The sequence below is a fragment of the Chiroxiphia lanceolata genome, chromosome 5, assembly GCF_009829145.1.
Source record: "Chiroxiphia lanceolata isolate bChiLan1 chromosome 5, bChiLan1.pri, whole genome shotgun sequence".
In the NCBI taxonomy this organism is placed as follows: domain Eukaryota; kingdom Metazoa; phylum Chordata; class Aves; order Passeriformes; family Pipridae; genus Chiroxiphia; species Chiroxiphia lanceolata.
The window spans coordinates 25321023-25344521 of NC_045641.1; the positions used below are offsets into that span (position 1 = coordinate 25321023).

The window sequence follows — 23499 nt, forward strand, 5'->3', positions numbered from 1 at the left end:
TGGAAAATATCTTTGTAAAAATCCTTGGACACTGCAAAAGAAAATAACTCTCAAAAGAGTTCAAGTCTAGCCTGGCCAATTTTTATTTTCAAAACAGTTATTTCCATTTTTAACAAGCTAACTTCTTGCTGAATAAAAAAAAACCAAGGGAAGTTTCCATGGGCACTAATCATTAAGATCCAGTTTTTGAAAGTCATATGAATCCCTCTATAAATGTCATAAATGCTAAAAATACTTTTAATATACAAATATTTTCTTAATGTACGAAGAAAATGCAGTGTCAGCTACCTTCAATAGGCCAATAAGCAAGAAAAGGACAATTCTGCAGCTCATCTGTAAAAAAACCACGTGCCTGTAAAAGGAATTAAGCATTTTTTTGAATGTTGTCAAAATTCTGCAGAGACCTGCTTCAGAGAAAGCGATCGTTCTGTATGGGCTTAATCACTCACAGAGATACGTAATTTTCTACTATAAACATGTTAAATGCAGTTGATAATAGTGAAATTGTATTGATGCTCATCCATTTTTTTACCTCTCACATATTTTGGAAGAACTGCATAGTACTCTATGCTGTTTGGCATTTTAAGAGTTTTTTTTAAAGCTGATAAATCCGAGAAAAAAGAAAGATCAAGTCGAAAAGGGAAATGGTTGATGTTTTATTTATATATCTTGTGTTTGATAAGAAATTTGAGACATCATTTTAGAAAATAGCATTCTAAATCATACAAACATTTTACAATTGCAACTTACCATCTGTATTTAAAGGAAACAGCAGCATAAGCCCATCAGAAGGCTAATGTAATTTTAAGGTACCTCTGCATACGTTCTGTTATTCTGATTTAAAATGTCATATTCTGCCTAGGTGCAGAAGAAAGAAAGGCTTTTTGGGGGGAGTTAGGCTTTGAAGTAATAAATAAGCAACAGAGAGACAAGTCAATAGGTTAGGAGAATTAGACAAGGATACCAGTTACATTCACTTGCCTTCTTTAAGAGCTTGCTACCTACTTAAAGTACTAACATAGTGTCTATCGCTTTAAATATCACAGTGTTCACACCAATAATATACAGAAACAGGCAGGGTTGCATTTACTATACCCCATTTTAATAAAAACCATTTCTCATAAACAGATATTTCCAGCTCTTTTGCACAGTTGTGTATGAAAACACTTATAATTTTTGCTTTTACATGCAATCATTTATAATTCATATACTAGAATTGCACAGAATTGCACAAAATTTACTTAAGTTATCTAATTAAGTTAGTTTAATCTAAAGTTATTTTTTGCAGCATCTCACTCTTGCTGCTTAACAAGTTGGTTAGAATTCAAATACTAGAGAAATAATGCATCAAAGAAAACCAATCAAATGTAATTTACAAAGGTACAAAATATACAGCAAAGTTAACCTCTCATTAAATCAAATATACAGATTAGCTGATGTTACAAATCATTAGCTAACACCTTATTTTAAATGATAAACTTCTAGGGAGCTTCCCCCTCACCTTCAATATAGGAGAATTACACAACAGTTCCTTTCCCTGTATGTTTATGCAATGAGTCACATTCACTTTAACTGCTGATAACAGAGGACTGTGTTTATCATTTTGCACAGTGAAGCCAAAAACGATCCCTGGAGGAACTTCAGTAAAGTCAATGTGAAACCCTAGAGATCAGTTTTGTCTAAGGTATGACAGCCTATTCATTGAAGTATTTATAGTAATAATGCCAATCATTATCACTGTGGTGGCTGTTAAACCTCCATGAGAATTCTCCTGTAATCTAGCAATCAATGTACCATTAAAATAAAGTGTTGCCAATATACTCTGCAACCACTGTTGTTAAAACAGCAAGCTATGAAAACTGTCTACTTATTCTTAAATGGATCTCCCTGATAAAAAATGAGTTTTAATAAAAATAGCATGTTCCCACTTAAACCAGCCATTGTAATTAACAGTTTGGAATGAAGGGTAAGTGCCTGTATGTTAGGTTAGCAAAGAAGTATAACACCAGCCCTGACTACTGCAATGTCACATCCCCGATGTTTACTCTTGGTCCAGGCGTATATTAACCATGGCAAAGCATCGGCCTAGGCTCTGGAAGAACGGTACAGCAAAAACATCTGTCAGGCTCTTCCATACAGTTTGCACTGAAGGCAAGACCATGAGACAGGTTTTCACAAAAGGCACCACAATCCTGTAAAAGAGAAAATTAAAGATGTGAAGATTGGTGTTGCTACAGCAGGGGGAAATAAGGATAATGAAACACAAGTGTGACATCTTATGGCAAAGGAAGTGATTTTATAACTCAAAATATTTAAACAAGTTGATTTCACTCTCTTGCAGTCCTTCTCCATCAATTTTGTTTGCTTACAGCCTCATACCTGCACATGCAGAAGCACCATGTTGCATGTGGTCCTCAGGCCAGAATAAACTGTGTGCAATACAGGAGACACCAGCTTTCATTTCATCATGTCTCTGCTTCCTAGTCAGAAATTTTTTTACATGCCTTTTAGAATGATGATATTTTGCTGTTCTCTCGCTGCTGCTGGCAGGGCTGGTGTACATGATATGCTGTAGCCCTGCTGCCACCCGCTGTGGCTGAAGAGCAGACTCATCTCCTAAAGACTTACTTGTGCTGTGGTAATATCTGAATGTGGGTCTTTGGGGCTAGACAGAAGCACCATGTTCCCCACTTTGACTGAAAACAGTGCTCTCTACAATCTGTTCTTGCTCTGCTCTTCTGGTGTTTCCCCTATCTGTCTCTCTCCCCCACACACAAATACACAGGCACACATGCACATCACCATTGGTGTCTCAATCCTGCCAACCTAACATCCCTGTTACAAGTTGCTACAATAAAACAGAAAAGGAAAGCAATATCCAGTTACATCAGATTACTACAGTACAGAGACATGCCGCACTGCAGAAAAATGGGCTGATCCTGTACATTTTTTCATTTGTGGGTGAGAAATTAACGTAGAATGAGGTCAAAATGCCTCGTCAGGGGAAAAGATCATCTTATTTACTCAGGATGTATACTTGAAAGTATTCTGCTTTCATCTCGAGCACTGGTAAGCAACTGGTAAGCAACACTCCATATGTGCCATTTCCAAAGCAATGTCTTTAGTGGTGCCTTCAGCCAAGCACACTAACAAAGCAGGTGAGCCTGAATTGCACACATATGGGCAGCTTACGAAGGCCAGTGGGTACATGAGAGCTGACCACACTATTTTAAGTTATTCTCCTTTCTTAATTATTTACCCGCCTAAACCCCTGGTCATTTCACTAAGCTGGATGTTCTTACTTTGGTGCAGACAAATTAAATGTATAAATAACTTACGTAATACTGAAGTGGTACTAGAGCAAAGTTTTAAAAGAATCTCTGTGCCATACAGAAGACATTTATTTCCTAAATTAGGTAAAAGAAGCTATAGATTCTTTTTATAAAGATAATAAATTCTGTTCTAGTTTGTCGTTGCATTCAAAATTTAAATTCCCAATCTTGCATCAACATAATTCCGCTGCAAAACTCTCAATGACTTTGGTGGGAATGACAGAAAATATTTAATTTACTATTTCATCATAGGTCTGAAAAAATTAAAAAAAAGTACTGTGCATTTACATTGCATGCCTCTCAGAATAACAATGTAGAAAAAAACCCTGACCCATTCAAAAATGTTGAAGGTTAGAAATGCACAGAGTCAAAATTAATTACTTTCACTGTTTATCTAACTGGATTCTCAGCTTTTGTCACACAATACAAGCCATATACTAGTATGTCCATGCTGCAGTCTAAGCTAGCCCCGATGGATTTAAACGAGAATAGTTTTTCTAAAACCTTCTCTTTTGTCTCTGCTGAAACAGCTAGTAATATACACCCCATATAGAACTGTGGGTGTTACTGGAATAATGTGTCTCTAGTTTTCAACTGAACACCGTAAACTATGTGCTTTATAACCACCTATAATACCACTGCATATAGAATCGATGATTTCTAGAGAATAAAATCAGGCCTTCACCTGTTAGAATACAGCTGATAAACATCAGTAATGCAAGGGAAAAAAATAATTGGTATTTCTCCAAACAACACAGGGAAAATGCCAGAAATGGCTATTCAGCTTGTGTTGACTTCAACTCTTTTCCGTTTCAGTTATGTCACTGTCCTTTGCTGTCATCTAAAATTAATTTGGCATGACCTTTTGTTAAAATTTAACTGAACTGGAGAGAAGCAGAGAAGCTGACATTTCTACTGGACCCTCTGTTGACAGGATTACACAAAATACAAACTAAACAAACACCATACTATGCAGAAGTTTCATAGAAAGATGTAGAAGGTGGGAAATGCAGTGATCATACTACTTGCAACTGCTGTAGGGGTCATTCACACAGTACCAGAACTCAACCTATATTGATAATCTTAAATAAAATAAACATTAAAATGTTTTGGTAATGCTTTATAATCTTTTAGCATTTGCTATCCAATTTTATGGTAAATGCATGCAAAAACCAATGTAGGCCAACTCCACAGGGATGATACATGAGACATAATAGCAACCAAAGCTAATTAACGTAAATAACTTTCAATTTTAAAATAAAAGTCAGTCTACTTAGACAACAATTACTCAAACACCTTTCCTCAGAGAAGAAAATCCTTTACAGCCAAGAGAGCCGTAAAAGGTATTTTCTAGCTTTTAAAATATGAGTGTGTGTATATATGTATTTACATGTATGTAAGTCCGCATCCTGTTCTGCATGGGACAGGTTATTCTGTGGTGCAGTATTTCCAAATCATCAGAGGGTGCAATGTGTCTTCTGTGGAGTAACCAGGCACACTCAAAAAATAAATAACCAAATGCCATTAGAAGCCATGTATTTGGTTTGTGACCTGACAAATATAACATACACATTCTTTACTCACAACGCTGTGGGTTTAGTCCAGTCTGCACTTCTATTCACAGATGTGGTAACTGCTTGCTTGAATAATGTCTAACAGTGAAATTAAAGGTAGCATATCCCAAGGATATCAACATTGATGCCAAATACTGGTACTACTAGTGTTACCATGTAGTACAGCACTGGGAAGAAAGTGAAAGCTCTGTTGAATTTGTCATCTAAGCTGAAGACAGCTACCTATATGACCTCTCATTGAATCTTGCTATGTATGTATTTATTATAAAACACCCATCCTTTCACTAAGTAGAATGAATTGTATCTTTTGGGAACCGTTGAACTGAAAAAAGCAAATTACCCCATTTTTTCCCATCCTATCCTATTTTGTCTTCATTCTGTTCAAGGCATGACATTTACAAAATCATACTTTCTCACTTTTACTCACATTTCTTTTTTTTCCTCCTAATTCCTGAGTGAATGTTGTCAAGAACCAAACACCTCTTGGAAATGGCAGAGCACAGTTTTAACTCCCACTAATAAGGAAAATCAACTTGTCAAATACTTGGGCAATGAGGTTGGAGTAGTCACACACTGTTAGTTCAGATTCCTGCTTCAAAGTGAACAATCGCATCTTCTCTTGTAACGTTTTTCAAAATGGAACCTCGGACATGTCTTAATGCTATTTTTCAGATCCCACATGTTTCTGTGCTTAAACTACCTAATTACAAGTATGCACACATACTACATCATGATTTTGAATTAGAAGTCTTGTACGGCTCTACAATACAAGCAAACATTGTGAAAAGATGGCTAACTATCACCTAGAATTGTACAGTTTCTTATTGTGTCTCATTAACCCTTGGGAAGAGTGAGGCAACAGATAACCACCAAAGTCTTTCACAACTCCTACGCAGTATATGAAGTGCATTATAACCAAACATTATCTATTCCAGGACCTGGGTACACCGGAAAAGATAAAACTACTATAAAGGAAGCAAGAGAACATCCACATACTTCCTCTTCACAAACCAAGGGATATGTATTGGACATCAAAGAAGAGGCATCAAGGCAACACCACCAGGTCATAAGGTGCAATGCCACCAGGTCTTCATGGCATAGCTGCACTATAATTTATTTTGATTTCAGGCAGTCAGTAGGATGATGGTTTTAGAGTTGAGTATGACAGTATTAAGTTAAGTAAATGAAGTTGTGGAATAAAAAAAAGGTAAGAAATTATGCATGTCCATATGTGCTTCTCTGCATGGGAGTCCCTGGCTACATCTTAGCACCGTGAATAGAAGCTCAAGCCAAGATGGTAAGAGTATAAAGCTGTGTGAGTCCTTGTGGTTTACAGTCCATTTCAGATCCCAGACTCAAGCTATGGATCCTCAAATGAACCACTGATTGCTAGTGTCAATATGCAACATACCCAAAAACTATTCAGGTAAGACTACAAAAAAGCATATATGAAATCCAAGTTTTAATTTCCAAGAGGTGGCAAATATGTGGCTTGGAACAAGAATCAGCCACTGATCTATAATAAATATAATGGGTTTGCATGTGCTGCCTGAAAAACCAGAAGTGTTCTGCTCACATTCAAAAACCAATAACCTTAACAGCTGCAATCTAAGGAGATATTTAAAAGTTTGCTAATTTTCACAGGAATATGTTAAAGCTTAGTCTGGAAATTTCTGCCATGTATAGTCTGGGGTGAGAATGACAGTCATCTACAAAGGAAAAGTGAAGCAGACTTCCTTGAACTGGCTTATATATAGATCACCAACCTGCTAGCTGGCCCAGTTTCAGCCCATAAGTATCTTTTACCAGGTAGTGTTAAAGCAGATTCTGGCTCAAGAAGCCAGTTTGGGAACAGGAACAGAATATGCTCCATCTTTATGGTTAAAATGAAAATGAAAGTATTATTACGTATTTCTTATTCAGCTTCCTTTTTGCTCTTCAGGAAGACTCACGTATTTGCTTCCTTCTATAGCAATCATTTTTCTGGTGAAAGACAACATTTACCATCAGGTATGAGGGGGGCAACTTGCAAGGTGTCCTTGAGCATGAGAAATGTTGAGTCAGACTTCTGTGGATTTTATCATGCAACTGCAACATGTGTGACAATCAACAGAGCTTTGTACTTGAGTACTTCCAAAAGCTGTTGAAACACTTTTGAATTTAGCCTCAGGAAAGGCTCCCTTATGCCATATCATCATCATCTCACTGTTTTGGATGATGAATGTGAGGCACAGAGACTCTGAGTGGCAGCCTTCTGGGAGGGTGTGCCCAGGGTTTTCCCATGACATTTAAACAGCTGAAGACAGAATTATAATGGAATTCCCTTCCTTTCACCCACAAAACAAGAAGTTACTTTTTTTTCAGACCCAATGGGGCTACAAGGGAGCCAATACCGTGTGTTTAGGGCCTCTGTACCTGCACTACTCCTCCACTACCCTCTTAAATGCAGAAATGTTGAACTTACTCCCATGAAATCCAGAACACTAATAAGAGCAGAGAAGCCAACTTAGTTTCGGTGTGTTCCACTTCTGTGTTGAAACAAATCCAGCTTGGGTTTGTGGGAAGATGAGACTGTTGGCTTTGGATGGTAGCACTGGATGGGGTTCAAGGAGGTGTAGATAGTACTACTGAACTACATGATCCTTTCACACTCATCCCAGGTGCAAGGAAGATCAAAGGGAGAGATCCCTTCTGTAGTGACAACAAATGCAGGGAAAGAAAATAAGTTGCTGAAGAAGCAAGGGTGTTCACAGAAAGTCAGGGGAAACTTTTCAAATTAAGTGCCACATTCAGACAGTCCTATTTCAGATGTAGTGAGAACCCACAGTTCCTGAGACAGTCACTAGGGACTACTTGCATAAATAGAAACTGACCTCTGAGTCCTGGATCAGTGAAACTCATGTCTATGTATCCAGTCTATGAAACCCAGATACAAGATCATTGTGAAGCACAATAAAGTACTACAGATTTTATAAATTTGACACTGATGAATTTTTCCATAGATGTCCCACTACTGGAAACTTACATATACTCACTGTACCCTTAAGCAGTCACACTGTACACTATGGCACAGTGACAGCTGACAGACCTAAAAATCTGGGCACACTATGCACTGTTTGTTCATAACAATTTGGGAACCAGAGGTGTAACAGGTGGGCAGCTCTAAACTGCATTACAGCTCCTTTGGGTATTATGCAAATACTATGCTCCAAAATTCAAGTTAATCGGTTTTCAAAGTGGGTAATGATGATGTCATCAAGCCAAACTTCCATTCCACTTTCAAAAACTGACATCTGCATCCACAAGATTAACACTACGGTTCAGATAATCAATGTATTTGTAGTGCTTTGAGTTTGTTTCCAGTCACTGTATTGTATTTTGCTTTCCTTAACAACTTCTTCATGATTCCAGTGTTACCCAAGTCAAATGAGACTTTGCCCAAAACTCATGTATATGGAAAATCCTGGTTTGCAGGAATGATGTTAATGACCTGCAATCATGCCTTCCTCTGCAGCCTGCTGGATTCTCAGTTCTTTCCCCAATCTCATTCTTTTCCCTGCCTTTCTACCTTCTCCACAGTCATCTCCCTTTGTGGTCTCAAGGTACTCTTCCCTAATATTTTGCCAGTGTATTATATTTAAAGTACATCAGGTTGCTGTGATTTGGAGGGCCACTGTATTTGTCTGTGAACTTGGGCCATGGCCAGAAGCAGCTTTTCTGAGCTCAGCAGGGTTCTCTGCTTAGGTGGAAGGGCTTTGGGGCATCTAGAGGTACCAGATGCAAGACAGTGACAGTACATTTTGTGGCACTAACAAAGAGCGAGCTGGGCTCTCAAAAGCTTTCTTCAGTCTGTGAGGAAAAAAATGAAAGAGGTAACTGTACCAAAGAGATGTCAGGTGTTAGTAATACTTCTACCTTTTCATTTAAAATACACTTTTGAATAAATTATGTACTTCAGTTTTTAAAAAAACGCAGTCATTACTATTACTCCAGAAGCCAGCCAAGGCTGGAATGCATAGCTGTAGGTGCCATCCAAATGGCAATATGAGCTCTCTGCCCCAAGAAGCTTACATAGTCATGACAGAATGCTGGTAAAAGCAAGGCAGGGAACTGAATCACAGCGAAAACACTGTTTTCTTTTCTCTCCCTTCAAAAATAAAGCAGCTGATTGACTACCGGTTGTAAAGACGGAGATGGCTGGCTGGGCAGTAACGCACGCTACAGGAGGAGAGCTCTGCGGAGCTGCCGGCAGACACAACACGGGCTTACCAGATGTGCAGGCAGCTGAGCGCCGCGAAGATGATCCCCACGACCAGGGCCAGGGGTATGGCAAGGACCAGCGTCAGGAGTTTGTAGATCACGTACTTGCTGAGCTCAAACAGAGCGTGGCTGCAGATCCAGACTCTGTCGAAGGAGTGGGTGAGCTCGGGCTCCGCGATCACATCCTCGAACCCCAGCTGGAACGAGAGGCGGCTTTGCCGTCACCAGCGGCTGGGGCGCGGGGAGACCGCCGGGGACCCCCCGCTCGCTGTGGACCCGAGACCCGGCCCCGGCCCCTTCAGCCCCCGGCCCGGCCCGCACCTGAAGGTGGGCGTTCATCCCGTGGGGGTCGCGGTCCAGCTCGTCCTCCGCGCACTTCTCCGCCTCCGAGAGCACGGGCCCGCCGCTCCGCGGGAAGTTGTCGTCGTCCATGAAGATGCGGGTGTCCACCTTCTCCGTCTCCAACCCCATGGCGCTGCCGCCGCTCCGCGGCTCCGGCCCTGCCCTGCCCCGTCCGCCGCCGCGGCCCCGCCGGGCCGGGCCGGGGCGGAGCGGGGCTGCCCGGGACACGCCCCGCGGGCCGCGCCGGGGCCGACGGTGGGAGCGACGGGGAGCCCCGAGCTGGACTCAGGGTGGGCGCCTGCCGGCAGCCCGCCCGCCCCCCGGCTCGGCAGCTGCTCCGTGGGCGCTCAGACCTCCAGAAGAGTCCCCCGGCCGCCCGGCGCCGCCCGGTGCGCTCGGTTTCCCCGTTCCCTGCGGTGCCGGGTTGTCACCGCGGCGTGACGGGCCTTTGTCAGCGTTTGTGGCATCGCAACAACAGGCAGTGGGAACAAAAAGCCTAGGGGATTATGCATTGGGCCATGTTGGACCGTGTGTGCCGACCCTTTGCAGCTGTAGGGAAAGCAGGGAAAGAGGAGGGGAAGGGAGGTGTCGCCACTGCCCATCGAGTTCCCGTGTCCGGCCCCACCGGCCCGTCAACTCCAGCGTGATTTACTTGACTCTTTCTCCCTAAACTGCATAATTTTTGCTGCAATAAAATACTGAACCTGCCATTACAAGCTATTTTCATGCCCTCTTTGGGTTTTAGCTTCAGTCCATACAAATTATTTCCTCTTGTTTTATTTGAGAACATGTTTTAAGCCTAAAAGTGGTCTATATAAGGTAAATTATTATAATGACTGCTAAAAGTATCTGAAAATATTGATACACAGTATGAGTTTATGAGCTGCCAGAAGTTCATTATTGCTGCATTCCATAGCCACAATCACCATCACTCTCAGAGAGAAATGATATTACTAACCAATAATCCAGGCTTGTTAAACTAAAAAGGAAGTTGCTAGGGGTAACTTTCTTTAGTTTTCAACGGTGTATTAAATTAAAGATAGCTTTACTCTTTGAAAAGCTCACAGGAAAGTGATATAAAAATTACTTAAAGTTTGGGCAGGAAATCACCTATTACAATGCTCTGGACCACATTGCATTGTTTTTGACTTCTGCAGAAAAGCTTTGCATCTATGTGTTACTCATGTTGACACCTTTTTTCTCCCATGTTGATGAGTTTACTGATACTGCTGTCACGTAAATGGTTTGGATCTAGCAAGGTAGCTGTGGCTCTTAAAGGCTAAAAGCCTGAAAATACAAGTTTACAATAGGTTCAAAGGCAACCAAAGAAACAGCGTGATGACTCATATGCTTATGAGCTGCATTTCTACTCCCCTAATTCCTCTTTGCTCCATGAGTGAGAGGAATAAAAAGGCCAGTTGACAGAGTCAAGGTCCAGCCCCATCCTTCAGGGTGCTTCTGTCTAGAAACTATTATTTTTTTAGCCTATAGATACAGGGGCTGAGTGCAACTCAAAGGCATTCATCAGGCTTCTGCTGGCTACTTGGGTCAGGGACAGAAATTTGGTTTAGTGCTGCTGAAAACCAAGGTAGGAACAACAAACAGAGGACCCCAAACTAGCCCCTTGGTAACACAAGTCAGACCATACTCCTTTATACCAACTACTTCCTACCTCTCCTCTCACTAGAGGTGAGGATTGGGATGTGAGTGCACAACCGTGGAGCTGCTTTTGAACAGCTCTGCCCATTTCCCAACCACTTCTGCTGCATCTCAGTCTACCCAACCAGCTGGAGCAGCAACTCTGTAGCTCTGTTGCTCAGTTCCAACTTTACTGACAGCTAGGGAGTGGTTCTTTTTGCAAGTTCTCCCAAATCACCATCTGACAGTGGAGAGTGGGCTTGCAGTACCAGCTACCCTTAGGAAAAGCAAATAGCACTCTCTTGTTCATGTCCACCTGCTTTTTGAAATCTGTTATTGTAATGATTGATAAATGTTGAGACAGCACCATGGAAAATGAAGTGTTTACCTTTGTAATCTGTGAGGATTTAAAATAGAGCAATGCAATTGCTCCTGAAAGAATATTTTTCATGAAAAAAAGCATATTTCTTTTATAAGGATGTTCTTGTTTAAGCTTTGAGCATTGCTTTGATTATTGTAGTGCTTTATATACAGATAGAAACTGTCTTTCTTGACCACAGCAGGGATGTCAGTTATATGTCTTTTGGCAAAAGCTTTCACAATTATATTTTGCATTTGAGAAAACCTCTGTCTTTGCAACAAGACATAGACAATGGCCACTTGGGCCTCATCCATTCTATTTTGCTTGTCAGGATGAGTTCAGCTCTCAGGGTGTCCTTTTCCTGTTTTCTCTCTCCTCTCCCTTTAAAAAATATTTTTAATTTAATCTAAAAGTACCATATAAGATTATAATATAAATAGCACTTTATATTTTCAAAGAGATAAAGTACACCAATTTATTTCCATTGTAATTTTGTTGGGAGTTTTAACAGATGTGTACTTCAGATATGTTATTCCCTTTTCAAGATCAGTATTGAAAATCTGAATGATTTCAGAGGAGCTGTGAAAAGAGTCTTTTATTTTACCCTCATATCTCTATGATACATCTGGGGAATTTTTGTTACTACCATTTCACAGATAGACAATATACTGGCATATAAAAAGTTCAGATGGGCTCTAAGTACTTATTTACATTAGGAGTGAGGTGTAAAAACAGTGGCTACAGCCCTCCCCTGGCTATGCAGCAGGGTGGAAGGGAAAGGCAGCTGCACAGCTGAGATTTCAACAAGTGAACCAGGCAGTGTTAGTGGACAAGTTGCAAACCCTTTCCCCAATTTTCCTTCTCATAAATGTATGCCTGGATGGAAATCCACACGAAGGAAGCAGGTATAGAGAACTCAGAAATTTGTGTGGCATTCAGGGATATGCGAGATGTGTTAAAATGAAGCAAAACCTGAAGGATCTTGCAGATTAAATATATTGATTAGAATGTAGATTTTCTTGTTTACACAGTGGGCAGTTTAAATATTCAAATTTGACACATATAGAGAGGTTTTACCTGTAAACTCTAAAACATTGTATTGTTATAGCCACATCTGTTCAAGAAAAAAAATTATTTCATAGACTACATGTTTGAAGAGTATGCATAAGAAAACCTGATGGGAGACTTTTAGAAAAAAGTATGTGCATCATATGTATGACAATTTGTCACCACTGAAGCAATGACCCTTGACTTGTTCGATTTAAAAGCATAACTAGATCCTGTTCCTGTGTGTGGAAACTCCCTTGCTCTCAGTTGCTTTTCTTGTCATTTTTTGTCCTGTGGAGTGTAAAATTCAGCATTTTCAGTGACCAGCCAATGCAAATAAATGTAAGCAATGGCTAAACATTCGTATTTATTTTGCTGAATTATATACAACGCTGGTGGCTGAATTATATACAATGCTGCTGAATTTAAGCCAAATGCTTCTACGAAGGCTGGTTTTATATGTGTTGGAGTTAAAGCTGCTTCGAGAGTCAGAGTAGAAATGACATGATAAATATGTTCAGGTCAAGAACTGGTTGCAGTGATTTTAGGACTTTCTGGATCTCTTTTAGCCAAGCTAGGTTAGTAGTAATAGAGACGTTTATAGTACCTTTCAGCATGCCTCTGATTTCTGATATGAGAAAGGAAGAAAGTACTCCCATGAGGTCTCCTGAGTTACTGTTTTGATGATTTACTAGTTAGTGCTCAAATACTTTCCAGTGAGGGGTGAGAGAGTTTGCTGTTTAATGCTGACAGTGGGAATATGGTTCCTTGTCAGCAGATGGAGAGCACAGGGAATAGCAAAGGGCCTGGGCTCATACATTTTTTAATACTTTCTTTTTCTTTTTTCCATCAGTACAAGTCTGGAAACGTTTTTAGAGTGTTTTCAAAATTCATTCTTGTGTGTTTTTATTTTTTTAATCTTTGGTTCTCACTGCAGTTTCTAGGATGTATCAACAGAACTGTTATTAATGTGTTAGCACATGTTACAGGGTAAAACTCACGATGATTCTGTGAGACTCAGATTTGAATGATGAAAGAAGTTGTGATCTAGTTGAAAAGATCCCAGGTTGGGATTCAGAGGCTGACCGCACGTGTGATATGTATTAAATCATAGAATCATAGAATCATTAACGTTTTAAAAGATGTCCAAGATCATTGAGTCCAACCTTTGACTGAACACCTAAACTAAACCATAGTACCACATCCATTTCTTGAACACTTCCAGGGATGCTCCCTGGGCAGCCTGTTCCAATGCCTGACCACCCTTTCAGTGAAGAAATTCTTCTTGATGTCCAGTGTGAACCTCCCCTGGTGTAGCTTGAGTACATTTTCTCTTGTCCCGTCCCTAGTTGCCTGGGAGAACCCCCACCGGGCCACAACCTCCTTTCAGGTAGTTGTAGAGAGTGATAAGGTCTCCCCTAAGCCTCCTTTTCTCCCATCTAAATAATCTCATCTGCTCCTCGTATGACTTTCTCTCTAGACCCTTTACCGGCTTCATTGCCATTCTCTGGACACGCTCCAGCACCTCAATGCCTTTCTCACAGTGTGCATCTTGGTACTAGACACAGGATTTGAGGTGTGACCTCACCAGTGCTGAGCACAGAGGCACAATCACTTCCCTAGTCCTGCTGGCCGCTTCAACATTTGCAACAGTACAGGGACTGTTAAAGATTATAAGAAACACTAATGAGCTTCCTGTACATTGTAAAAGGTGAGAAAGGAATGTAGGGCATGGAGAGTTACTCAGTGCTGGATGGCAACTCCAGAGCCTGTTTGTGCCTCAGCCTTGCCAGAACTGGGGAGGAGAACCATCTGCTTTAACCTTGCAGTATGGTGGTCCAACAGCTGCCACTGTTCAGCTGACTTGTGGTAGCTTGTAAAAATGTGGTAACCCAAGTGCTTATGACTGTTTATTCATATAAGCAGAGCAAAGAAAGGCATTAAACTTTGGTGTAGCATGAAACCAGAATCTGAATATTCATCAGAAGTTCAGAGCTTGGGCTGTTTGCCTACTGAAATGAAAAAGGAAAGAGGATATTGTGGAGGAGATACAGAAACAGCTCTGGTGCTGGTGGGATCTGCAGGAAGAACAGGGGATTTCTCCATGGGCATCGAACAGTTAAACCAGATTCTGAGTGAAAATCATGATAAAAGCAGTAATTGTCCTTGTACCTCTCTGCTGCAAAGATTCCCTGATTAGCTGTCAGTGAAGGAGCTTCCTTTACCTTGGATCACACCATGTTTTCTGGAGATTGCTGAATGCTCTGTTTTAAATAGGACTCGGCTAATGGTTGTTTTATTAGTTCTTCTACTGATGAAGTGTCACTTTGCACGATGCTAATTAGTTAGCTAATTAGGTGCTAATTAGCTTCTTGAACTCTGTCAGGCTTGGTGCTGTGACCAAGCCTGGGGAGCCTGTTCCAGTGCCCAACCACCATCTGGGTGAAGAACCTCCTTCTAATGTCTAACCTAAATCTTCCTTGACACAACTTCTGACCATTCCCTTGGGTCCTGTCACTGGTAACCACAGAGAAGAGATCAGTGCCTGCCCCTCCTCCTCCCCTCACGAGGAAGTTGTAGACTGCAATGAGGTCTCCCCTCAGTCTCCTCCAGGCTGAACAGACCGAGTGATCTCAGCTGCTCCTCATACAGATTCCCCTCAAGGCCTTTCACCGTCTTCATTGCCCTCCTTTGGATGCTCTCTAAGAGCTTAATATCTTTCTTATAATGTGGTGCCCAAAACTGCACACAATATTCAAGGTGAGGCCACACCAGTGCAGAGCAGAACGGGACAATCACCTCCCCCAACCAGCTGGCGATGCTTTGCCTGATGCCCCCCAGGACACGGTTGGTCCTCCTGGCTGCCAGGACACTGCTGACTCATCTTCAACTTGCCATCCACCAGGACCCCCAGGTCCCTTTCCATGGCACTGCTTTCCACCATCTCATTCCCCAGTCTGTGCAAACATCCAGGGTTGCCCTATCCCAGGTGCAGAATCCGGCACTTTCCCTTGTTGGACTTCATACGGTTGGTGATTGCCCAGTCCTCTAACTTGTCGAGATCTCTCTGCAGGGCCTCCCTGACTTTGAGGGAGTCAATAGCTCCTCCCAGTTTTGTATCACCTGCAAACTTGCTTAGTATCCCTTCCAGTCCTGCATCCAAGTCATTTATGAAGGTGCTGAAGATCACTGGGATGAAGATGGAGCCCTGTGGAACCCCACTAGTGACAGGTCACCAATCTGATGTTACCTCATTCACTATTACCCTCTGTGCTCGACCTGTGAGCCGATTGCTTACCCACCATGTGATGTGTTTATCCAGCTGTGTGCTGGATATTTTATCCAGGAGGATCCTGTGCAAAACAGCATCAAAACTTTACTGAAATCCAGAAAGACTACATCAACTGACTTCCCTTGATAAACTATGTGAGGTTGACAGGCCTGTAGTTTCTGGGGTCTTCCTTCTTGCCCTTCTTGAAAATCAGGACAACATTTGCCGGTTTCCAGTCAACTGGGACCTCTCTGGATTCCCAAGACTGCTTAAAAATCACTGAGAGAGGTTTTACAATGACATCATCCAGCTCTTTGAGGATTCTGGGATGAATCCCATCAGGCCCCACAGATTTTTAGAAATCCATCTGGAGCAGCAGATTCCACACAATTTTAGGGTCAACTGGAAGGTGATCATTCTCTCAGTCATGGTCCTCCAGCCTAGGGTACTGAGACACCCTTGGTCTGTCATCCATGTTGGAGACAGAGGCAAAGAAAGTGTTAAATACCTCTGCCTTGTCTCTCTTCCTGTTGGTGAGGTGACCATCCACATCCTGTAACAGGCTGATGATGTTTCTATACTGCCTATTGCAATTAATATATGTGAAAATACTTTTTTTTATTTTCCCCACATTTCTGGCCAGCTTCAACTCCAACTGAGCTTTGGCTTGTCAGAGACTGAAATGGTTAATGATTTATGCATTCTAGGAGACTTTTACAGGCTTTTGACTTGCATGATACCTCTGATGAGCAATTGGGCCCCTCCCTCCCTCCAGTGCTGAAGGTGTGAAATCCTGAAAAGGCAAGAAACCCAGCTCGCAGGCCTTTGACTGTTGATACCTCTGCTGAGCAATCAGGCCCCTCCCTCCCTCTGCTAATTTGGAAAGGCGGGAACCAGGCAAGGCACAAAAAAAAACTCAGCACAGACCCGGGAGATGTTTGGAGGCTCGAGGCACGGCCTGTGACACTGACCATGGATATAACTCACAACTTCTTGGAGTGTGGGGGCTTCCTTCCTTCACCCCCAGCGGATCAAGGCCACCACTTCAGACATGGAAGCATCGTTGGACCACGTGGGCAGTGACTATATACATCTGTCCACCCTCAGCTTTTCTTTCTCTTACTTTCCCTTACTGTCATCCTGGGTTTTTTTTTCTCTCCCCTATGCATTTTCTTCGCCCCCCAAAGGTTATCTCTGTATCACATTGTTGTATGACAGCACCCAAACTGCTAGCATGCCTGTTGATACAGAATTGTTAAAATAAACCTTGCCAGTATATGTTTTCAGACACCGATTATTTAGTGTCGTTTCACTTTAATCCACCCCAAGGGAATTATTGATAAAAACCTGAGTTACCCCCTCCCCCCCTTTTCCTGGGGCGGGTCGTAACATGGCTGCATGAATTTGCTCCCTACATCTGTAAGCAGTATCTCTGTATTCTTCCCACATCACTTGACCTTGCTTCCACTGGACATACACCTTCCTTTTTTTGCCTTATTTTCAAGAGAAGATCCCTGCTCAGCCAAGTTGGCCTTCTGCCTCACCTGCTTGACTTCTGACATTTGGGAATTGCTGCTTCTGTGCCCTTTGGAGGTCATGTTTGAAAAGTGACCAGCAGTGATGGACCTCAGTAGCTGCAAAAACATTTTCCCAGGGTACTTTACTAATTCCCTGAGCAGCCTGAAGTCTGCTCTCCTCATGTCCAAAGCTGAGGTGTTGCTGGCACTTTTGCTCCTGTCAGCATTTTAAACTTAATCTCTTTGTGGTTGCTGTGGCCAAGACAGCCACCAATCTCCACTTTGCTCACAGGACCCACTCTGTTGACAAGCAGCAGATCAGGGAGGGCATTTTTCTGAGTCAGCTCTCTTAGGACATGTTCCATAAAGTTGTCATCTGGGTTTTTTAGGAATCTTCTGGCTGCTCCTTTGAGAAAAGTGGAATTTGTAGAATACTTTTTCAAAGGACATACAATTTAAAAATGCCTTTAAAATTGAAAAATACTTTGAAAACTCCTCTGAAAAAAGATGAGAATGGAAGACAAATGCTCATGTGAGCAACTGATAATTTTTCTAATCATTTAGATTAGAAGTGCAGTTGTTCCAATTCTTAAAGGTGCATTGGATTACATTCCTTCTCTCTGTAAGACTTTTCTAGTATGAGTTGGCCTGCCCCTGTAATGTCAGTGCAACTGGTCCACGTATTACAACACCTGCATATATATACACATTATATATTTTGCTGTGTTCAGTTTATTCAAAGAAAGGAGATAGGTGCAGATAGAATTCAAAGTTGCTTTCCAGACAGGATGCACATGATCAGTAGTCAAAGTCTAGCAACTGTGGTTAATGTCCAATTGGCTACTTCCATATTTTTTTCCCTTCAGGTTACTTCCTCCCAAGGCTATGAACTCTTCCTCTTTCTGTCTATCACACAGCTTTCTATTAAATCCAAGGGTAATAAGGAAACCCTTACCTGAAGAGTCGGCAGCAGTCAGTGAGTTCAACATGTGCTGAAAGAAAGTATTGTGTGTGTGATGCTTGCATCTTAAAATTTCCTTCAATGTTTATATTCACAGCGGCACTGACAGGAGACATAGCAGAGAACAAGGACTGAGTTAGGGATTGGTTTGTTCTCAAAAACTGTTTTGACCAGAGCCAGATGATCCTTGAATAAAATGCTAGCTACTACTCAGTCTTAGAACTGTGGAGATGAATTAATAAGAACAGGAATAAGAAATTTTTAAGACACCTACTGTAGATAGATCTGAGAAAAGAGAACATTTTTAGTCCTAGACTGGCAAATCTTTTACACATTCCATTCTTGAGAGGCTACTTCAGTCTACTTTGAAAATCCAACATGCATTTTTTCTCTTGTTTAGTTTCCCTTCCTCTTTTTCTATAAAGGTCCCTCTCTTTTTGCATTCATGCCTTTCAGACTCTAGATTGCTGTATCTCTTTAAATGTCATAGTGCCAATGTCTTAAAAATTCAGTTCTATTTTAGTCACCCGCTACGTATCAGTCTCTCCAGCTCTCCGATAATTTTTGCTATTTTCTGGATTCTTTCCATTTTCTCACTCAGTCTTTCTGATAGTTAAACAGCTATAACTACCTGTAAAATTCCTGACAGGCACACAGGGAGTAAAGTAATCTACAGATAGATTTTCACCTCTCTTCTTTTTGTCTTGTGTTTGTGCAAACAGCTCAAAACTGTTTTGTTTGTACTGCAAACAGTGCATTTATTTTTTGTGTGAGCTCTCTCTCCATTGTTATAGCTTTAAGATTAGTCAGTGCTTTGGTTTATACCAGCTGAAGGTTTGTCCCTTTTATTTTCTGTAGGCTGCTTCAATTTATAGATGAGTTTTTGTTATTTTTTTATCTGTGTGTGTTCTTGACTTTTTCTATGACTTTCTTCTTTTTCTCTTTGAAAGAGAATTCTACATGAAGACCCTTATCCTTCTGTTAGAAACCTGTAGATCATAGAGCTGAAATAAGTCAGAGCTCCAGATTTTCCAGCTAAACTTTTGGGAATGACAGCAAAATCAGAGCCTTGAATGTCAAAGCCTCTGTCCAGGCTATATATGGTAAAACAACACAGGCAATATTCTGAACTCTAGGCCACTCCTGAGACTTAGATCCCTCTTGCCCTTTGAGGTAATGTTCCCTTGAACTGAACTCTGGTTCCTTAAAAATCCTTCTCACACTGGGCCAAGAAATACTCTGAGAAGGTTACTGGGGCCCTTCTAAGGAAACACATGGGAAGCACGTCCCCAAAGCACAAGGGCAATGCAGCTTCATATATATCTACACTTTGTTTTCATGTTGGTAACTGTCTAAAACATATGCTGGCCACCTTTGAACATCAGGTTTATTATTGACATATACTGAGAGCATGGCAACCCTGAGGAATTTCTTGGATTATGACTCATTGTTTTCCATTTCAGCAGCTCCAGGTTTATTTTGGTGTCTTAACCAAGTATTTTAGATTTAACTCTTTTAATTGTAAGCTTTCTAGTTTACTTCAAATTTGTTACTGAAAGAGAAGTAAAAGACAAGAGAACACATCTCTTGAGGACCTTCTGACATAAATATGAAAGCTCTTGAGGACCTTCTGACATAAATATGAAAGCATCAGTATGGTGACTGAATGCTGAGAGATGGTAGATCAGGTTTGTTTTTCTCTATATATAATTTCTGGCAAGACAACTGGGCTTTTTGTGCTATATTGTCTTTATCTGTGTAACTCATCACCATTACATTGTGTGGGAATGAATTGCAGTTTTGTCAAGCTCATGTTTATTAATCCTGTGAAGCATATCAGGGAACACAATTGCCTTTATACATGCTCAGTGTGCCATTTAAAAACATGTTAGTTTGTGCTGCACAATACTGGGTACCTCACTTCCAGTTGTACCATGAAGATTCAGAACTTTCTGACAGACTCTCCTTTTCTCTTAGTTTAATTCTATAGTCCACATCCTGGGACTATATTGTCATAGTGTAATATTGTATAAGTACCCAAATTCTCAGAAACAGTATATTAAATATTTTCAGCCACTTAGTTTGCCTCACTGGTATATCTTTTGCTTCTTGAACTGATGTGTAGTAAGGAAAAGTGCAGTTCAGCATGATTGGTAGGAAATTTATGAGGAGTGAGAAAGCTGTTTTAAATAGTCTCTGCCTGTTGCATGTGATGAAATGGATGCAACCTGCATTTTCAAAGTGAGTTTGAAAATACAGTACAGACTCAACTTTGGGATCAACACGATGTCTGATGAAAAACCAGCGTATCAGGATGTTTACTGGTTTTTCTCTTGTTCCAGTGGAGATATACTTTGCCCAGTCCTTGATTTGCAGTTGATCAGGACAATGGTATGGGTAGGGTCAAAAAACCACCACTCTTTTCCTAGCTCACTGCCTGCCCATCCCATTGTTAGGAAGCACGTGACTAGCTTCCCTGTGGAGTTGTTGCTTGCGATGACTTTTGTTAATACTGGGAGGAAAGCTGAGGCGCCAAGGGACATGGAGGAGTCCCTTTCTACTCACAATGAGTGCATAGGATAAAGCACAAGCCTGCCCAGAACTGTTATCAGCAGAAATAGCAGTGCAACCCTTAGGGCCAGATATTCTGCAGATTGACAAGAATGTATTTTACCAAAAATGCTCAGTCTGCCTGGAAAGACCACCTGTGAGAGGCTGACTAGGAGGGATCTTTAAAAAATAAATGAGACTGCGGTTGCAGAACAAGGGCTGTGCAGTCTAACTGTCCCTCTTGTAGATGTCAGAAGGAAAAAAGTTCACCTTTACCTGTTGCACAGAGAATACAGATTATTCTGATATTTTTAAAAATACCATTTTGACACAGGCCTGTGAGAAAATGTCTTTTCTTTCCATTTTTTTCCATTCAGAGACATTATTTCCAAATCACTGTGACATGAAAGAGAATGTGTTTACACGGTATTACAGAGTGTCTCTGAGAGAACATATCTGTAGGCAATATAATCTGGAGAAAGATGTCTCATAAATTCCACCCTATTTCATGACCCATCCAGAAAAGGTTCTTGTTCAGACACTGATCAAAAACCAGCTATCATCATGTATGCAATGATTAACAATAGACAATGAGAGCATTTACCCAGAGCTCACCAAGGAGTGGGCGGTGGGCAAAAATCTAAAAAAAATTCAGGAACAGAGCTGAAGCCTGACATGGTTAACGGAAGGATGTTTTTGCAATAAGTATGCCCTTAACAACCAAAATAATTTGTTCCTTTCTAAGTGCTCTGTACAAGCCAATTGGGCAGTGGGTAATGCTGGCCAAACATTCCTGCGTTTGCAGAGAAGTGCCACATGCTTTCTCTGTGTGCAATGTTTGAAGAAGTTGCAAAGCTATTTTCCCTATAACATCTGCAGACTAACAAATAAAGAATCAGAAGAGTACAGTACTGGCTATGCCATCCTGCCCCTGATAAACTCGTTCTCTCTTATCAGCCCTGGCAGTGTGTGCGCTCTGGACATCCAAGTCCTGATGGCTGCAAGAAAGCAGACACTGTAGGAAAAGAAGGTAAACAGCACCACTCAAGCTGGAATGGTAGAGAATGGGTAAAAATGAAACACAAGGAAGGTGAAAAGCCTCATATCATACCTTTTGGACATTATACAATTCTCCACTAATAACCTCTGTAGCAGGAATTTATAGAACAATCTCAATGCAGAAGAATTTTGCCACTTGTGTACCACTCTAGTGGCTTTTACACAGCGTCCAAAAGAAGCTGAACACTGCCAAGGTTTTGTATTTCCCAGGTACAGAAGTTACAGGAACTATGAATCTTATCTGTGTTTTTATCTCAACATGCTTGTCAGAGAGAAGGGGACTTGGTTTTCGGAGTCTGCGCACAGCTCAGCCAAATATTTCATGTCAACTCAAGTTCAGGGAAAGCAAAAAGAGATTCAGCACAAAGAAATTGTTTACATTCTGGGGCTACCCTTTTGTAGGTTGAAATCAGGGTGGCTCAGTCTTTTGAAAACCTGAGGGATGGAGAGGTTGAAAGGCTGAGAGCACCTATTCCTATTCTTTTCTATGTGAAACAGACTAATTTGGTTTGATTTCTCTGTGAGGAGGATTTGAAAGATACTGAAGTAGAGATCCGTATGGTAGAGGCTTCCTGTGAAACAAGTTGCTTGTGGTTTATTAACTGTATAATAGAGTGATTGAGATTAACTAGTGAAACAATATCTGTTCCTCTGTTAATGATCAAAGAGTTTGCTAAAATAACTGTTTAAAATTCCCTATATTCACACTGACTTTCAAAGCAGGGTGTCAGCTCTGCCAGTATATCAAATAGAGTTGCTGAAGACCTGTTCATGCACAGCACCTCTCTACAATCTGAATCGAGAAGAACTGGGGACACAAGTATGGTAACCAAAGCAGAAACTCAAGCCCATTTGCTTGCTGGGCACAGGGCAGCAGTGAAGTCTGGCATTACAAGAGAAACATCTATCCCTGGATTTCAGTTTTGGACAGTAGAAAAAAAGGGAAAAAAAATAAAGCATTTTTGCATTAAAATGTGCTTAAGTACGCCCACATATGTTAATAGTCTAGCAGATAGACTTCGAAATCAGTGATCCACCAAAGTCCCATTCCCTTGATACTAACTGTTCTCACTGCTAAGGGGTCCTGGCGGTTTTTGAAGAGCTCTGGAGTAGGTCAGGTTAGATAACGACTATGCTAACAACTGATTGGGTGGTTGATTAAGCATCTCAATTCCATTCACCAGATCAGAATTCAAGATTGGGAACTCAGTCCATTCATTCAGGAAAGGTGGTCTCTCTGTCTACTGACTCCATCTACCAGCACAAGTTTGCAAACATAATAGAAGCTCTTTTATGGCCCTAGCAATGCACTGCACACTTTTGTGACAGGCAGGTAATTGTTTTGAGTATGCCAAAAGATCAAATTTAACAATTTATGACCAGATAAGAGAGATGTAAATATTGTTTGATGGGACCTGGCCAAGTGCTGACCTGCAGAGGTTAATTCCAGGGACGTAACAGAAAGGTTCAGCCACTGCCAGGAGAACAGACTGGCAGACTCAGAGGTGGCTGTTGTGGTTTCTGGTTCCTCGGCACTCATTTAAGGGAACCCTTGTTTGTAGTGGTTTAATTCTGTGGACTGTAAAA

At 41.3% G+C, this 23499-nt stretch overlaps 1 protein-coding gene across 1 annotated transcript; it reads right to left on the minus strand.

The window, feature by feature from the left end:
* Nucleotides 1-637: 637 nt before the first annotated feature.
* On the minus strand, nucleotides 638-9690 carry CAV2 (caveolin 2). The gene is made up of 3 exons (XM_032688691.1): nucleotides 9488-9690; nucleotides 9176-9363; nucleotides 638-2192 (listed from the first exon to the last, which is right to left on the minus strand). Exons 1-3 carry the CDS (start codon nucleotides 9635-9637, stop codon nucleotides 2042-2044), a joined length of 489 nt encoding a protein of 162 aa, XP_032544582.1. The 5' UTR covers nucleotides 9638-9690; the 3' UTR covers nucleotides 638-2041.
* Between the last annotated feature and the right edge of the window lie 13809 nt (nucleotides 9691-23499).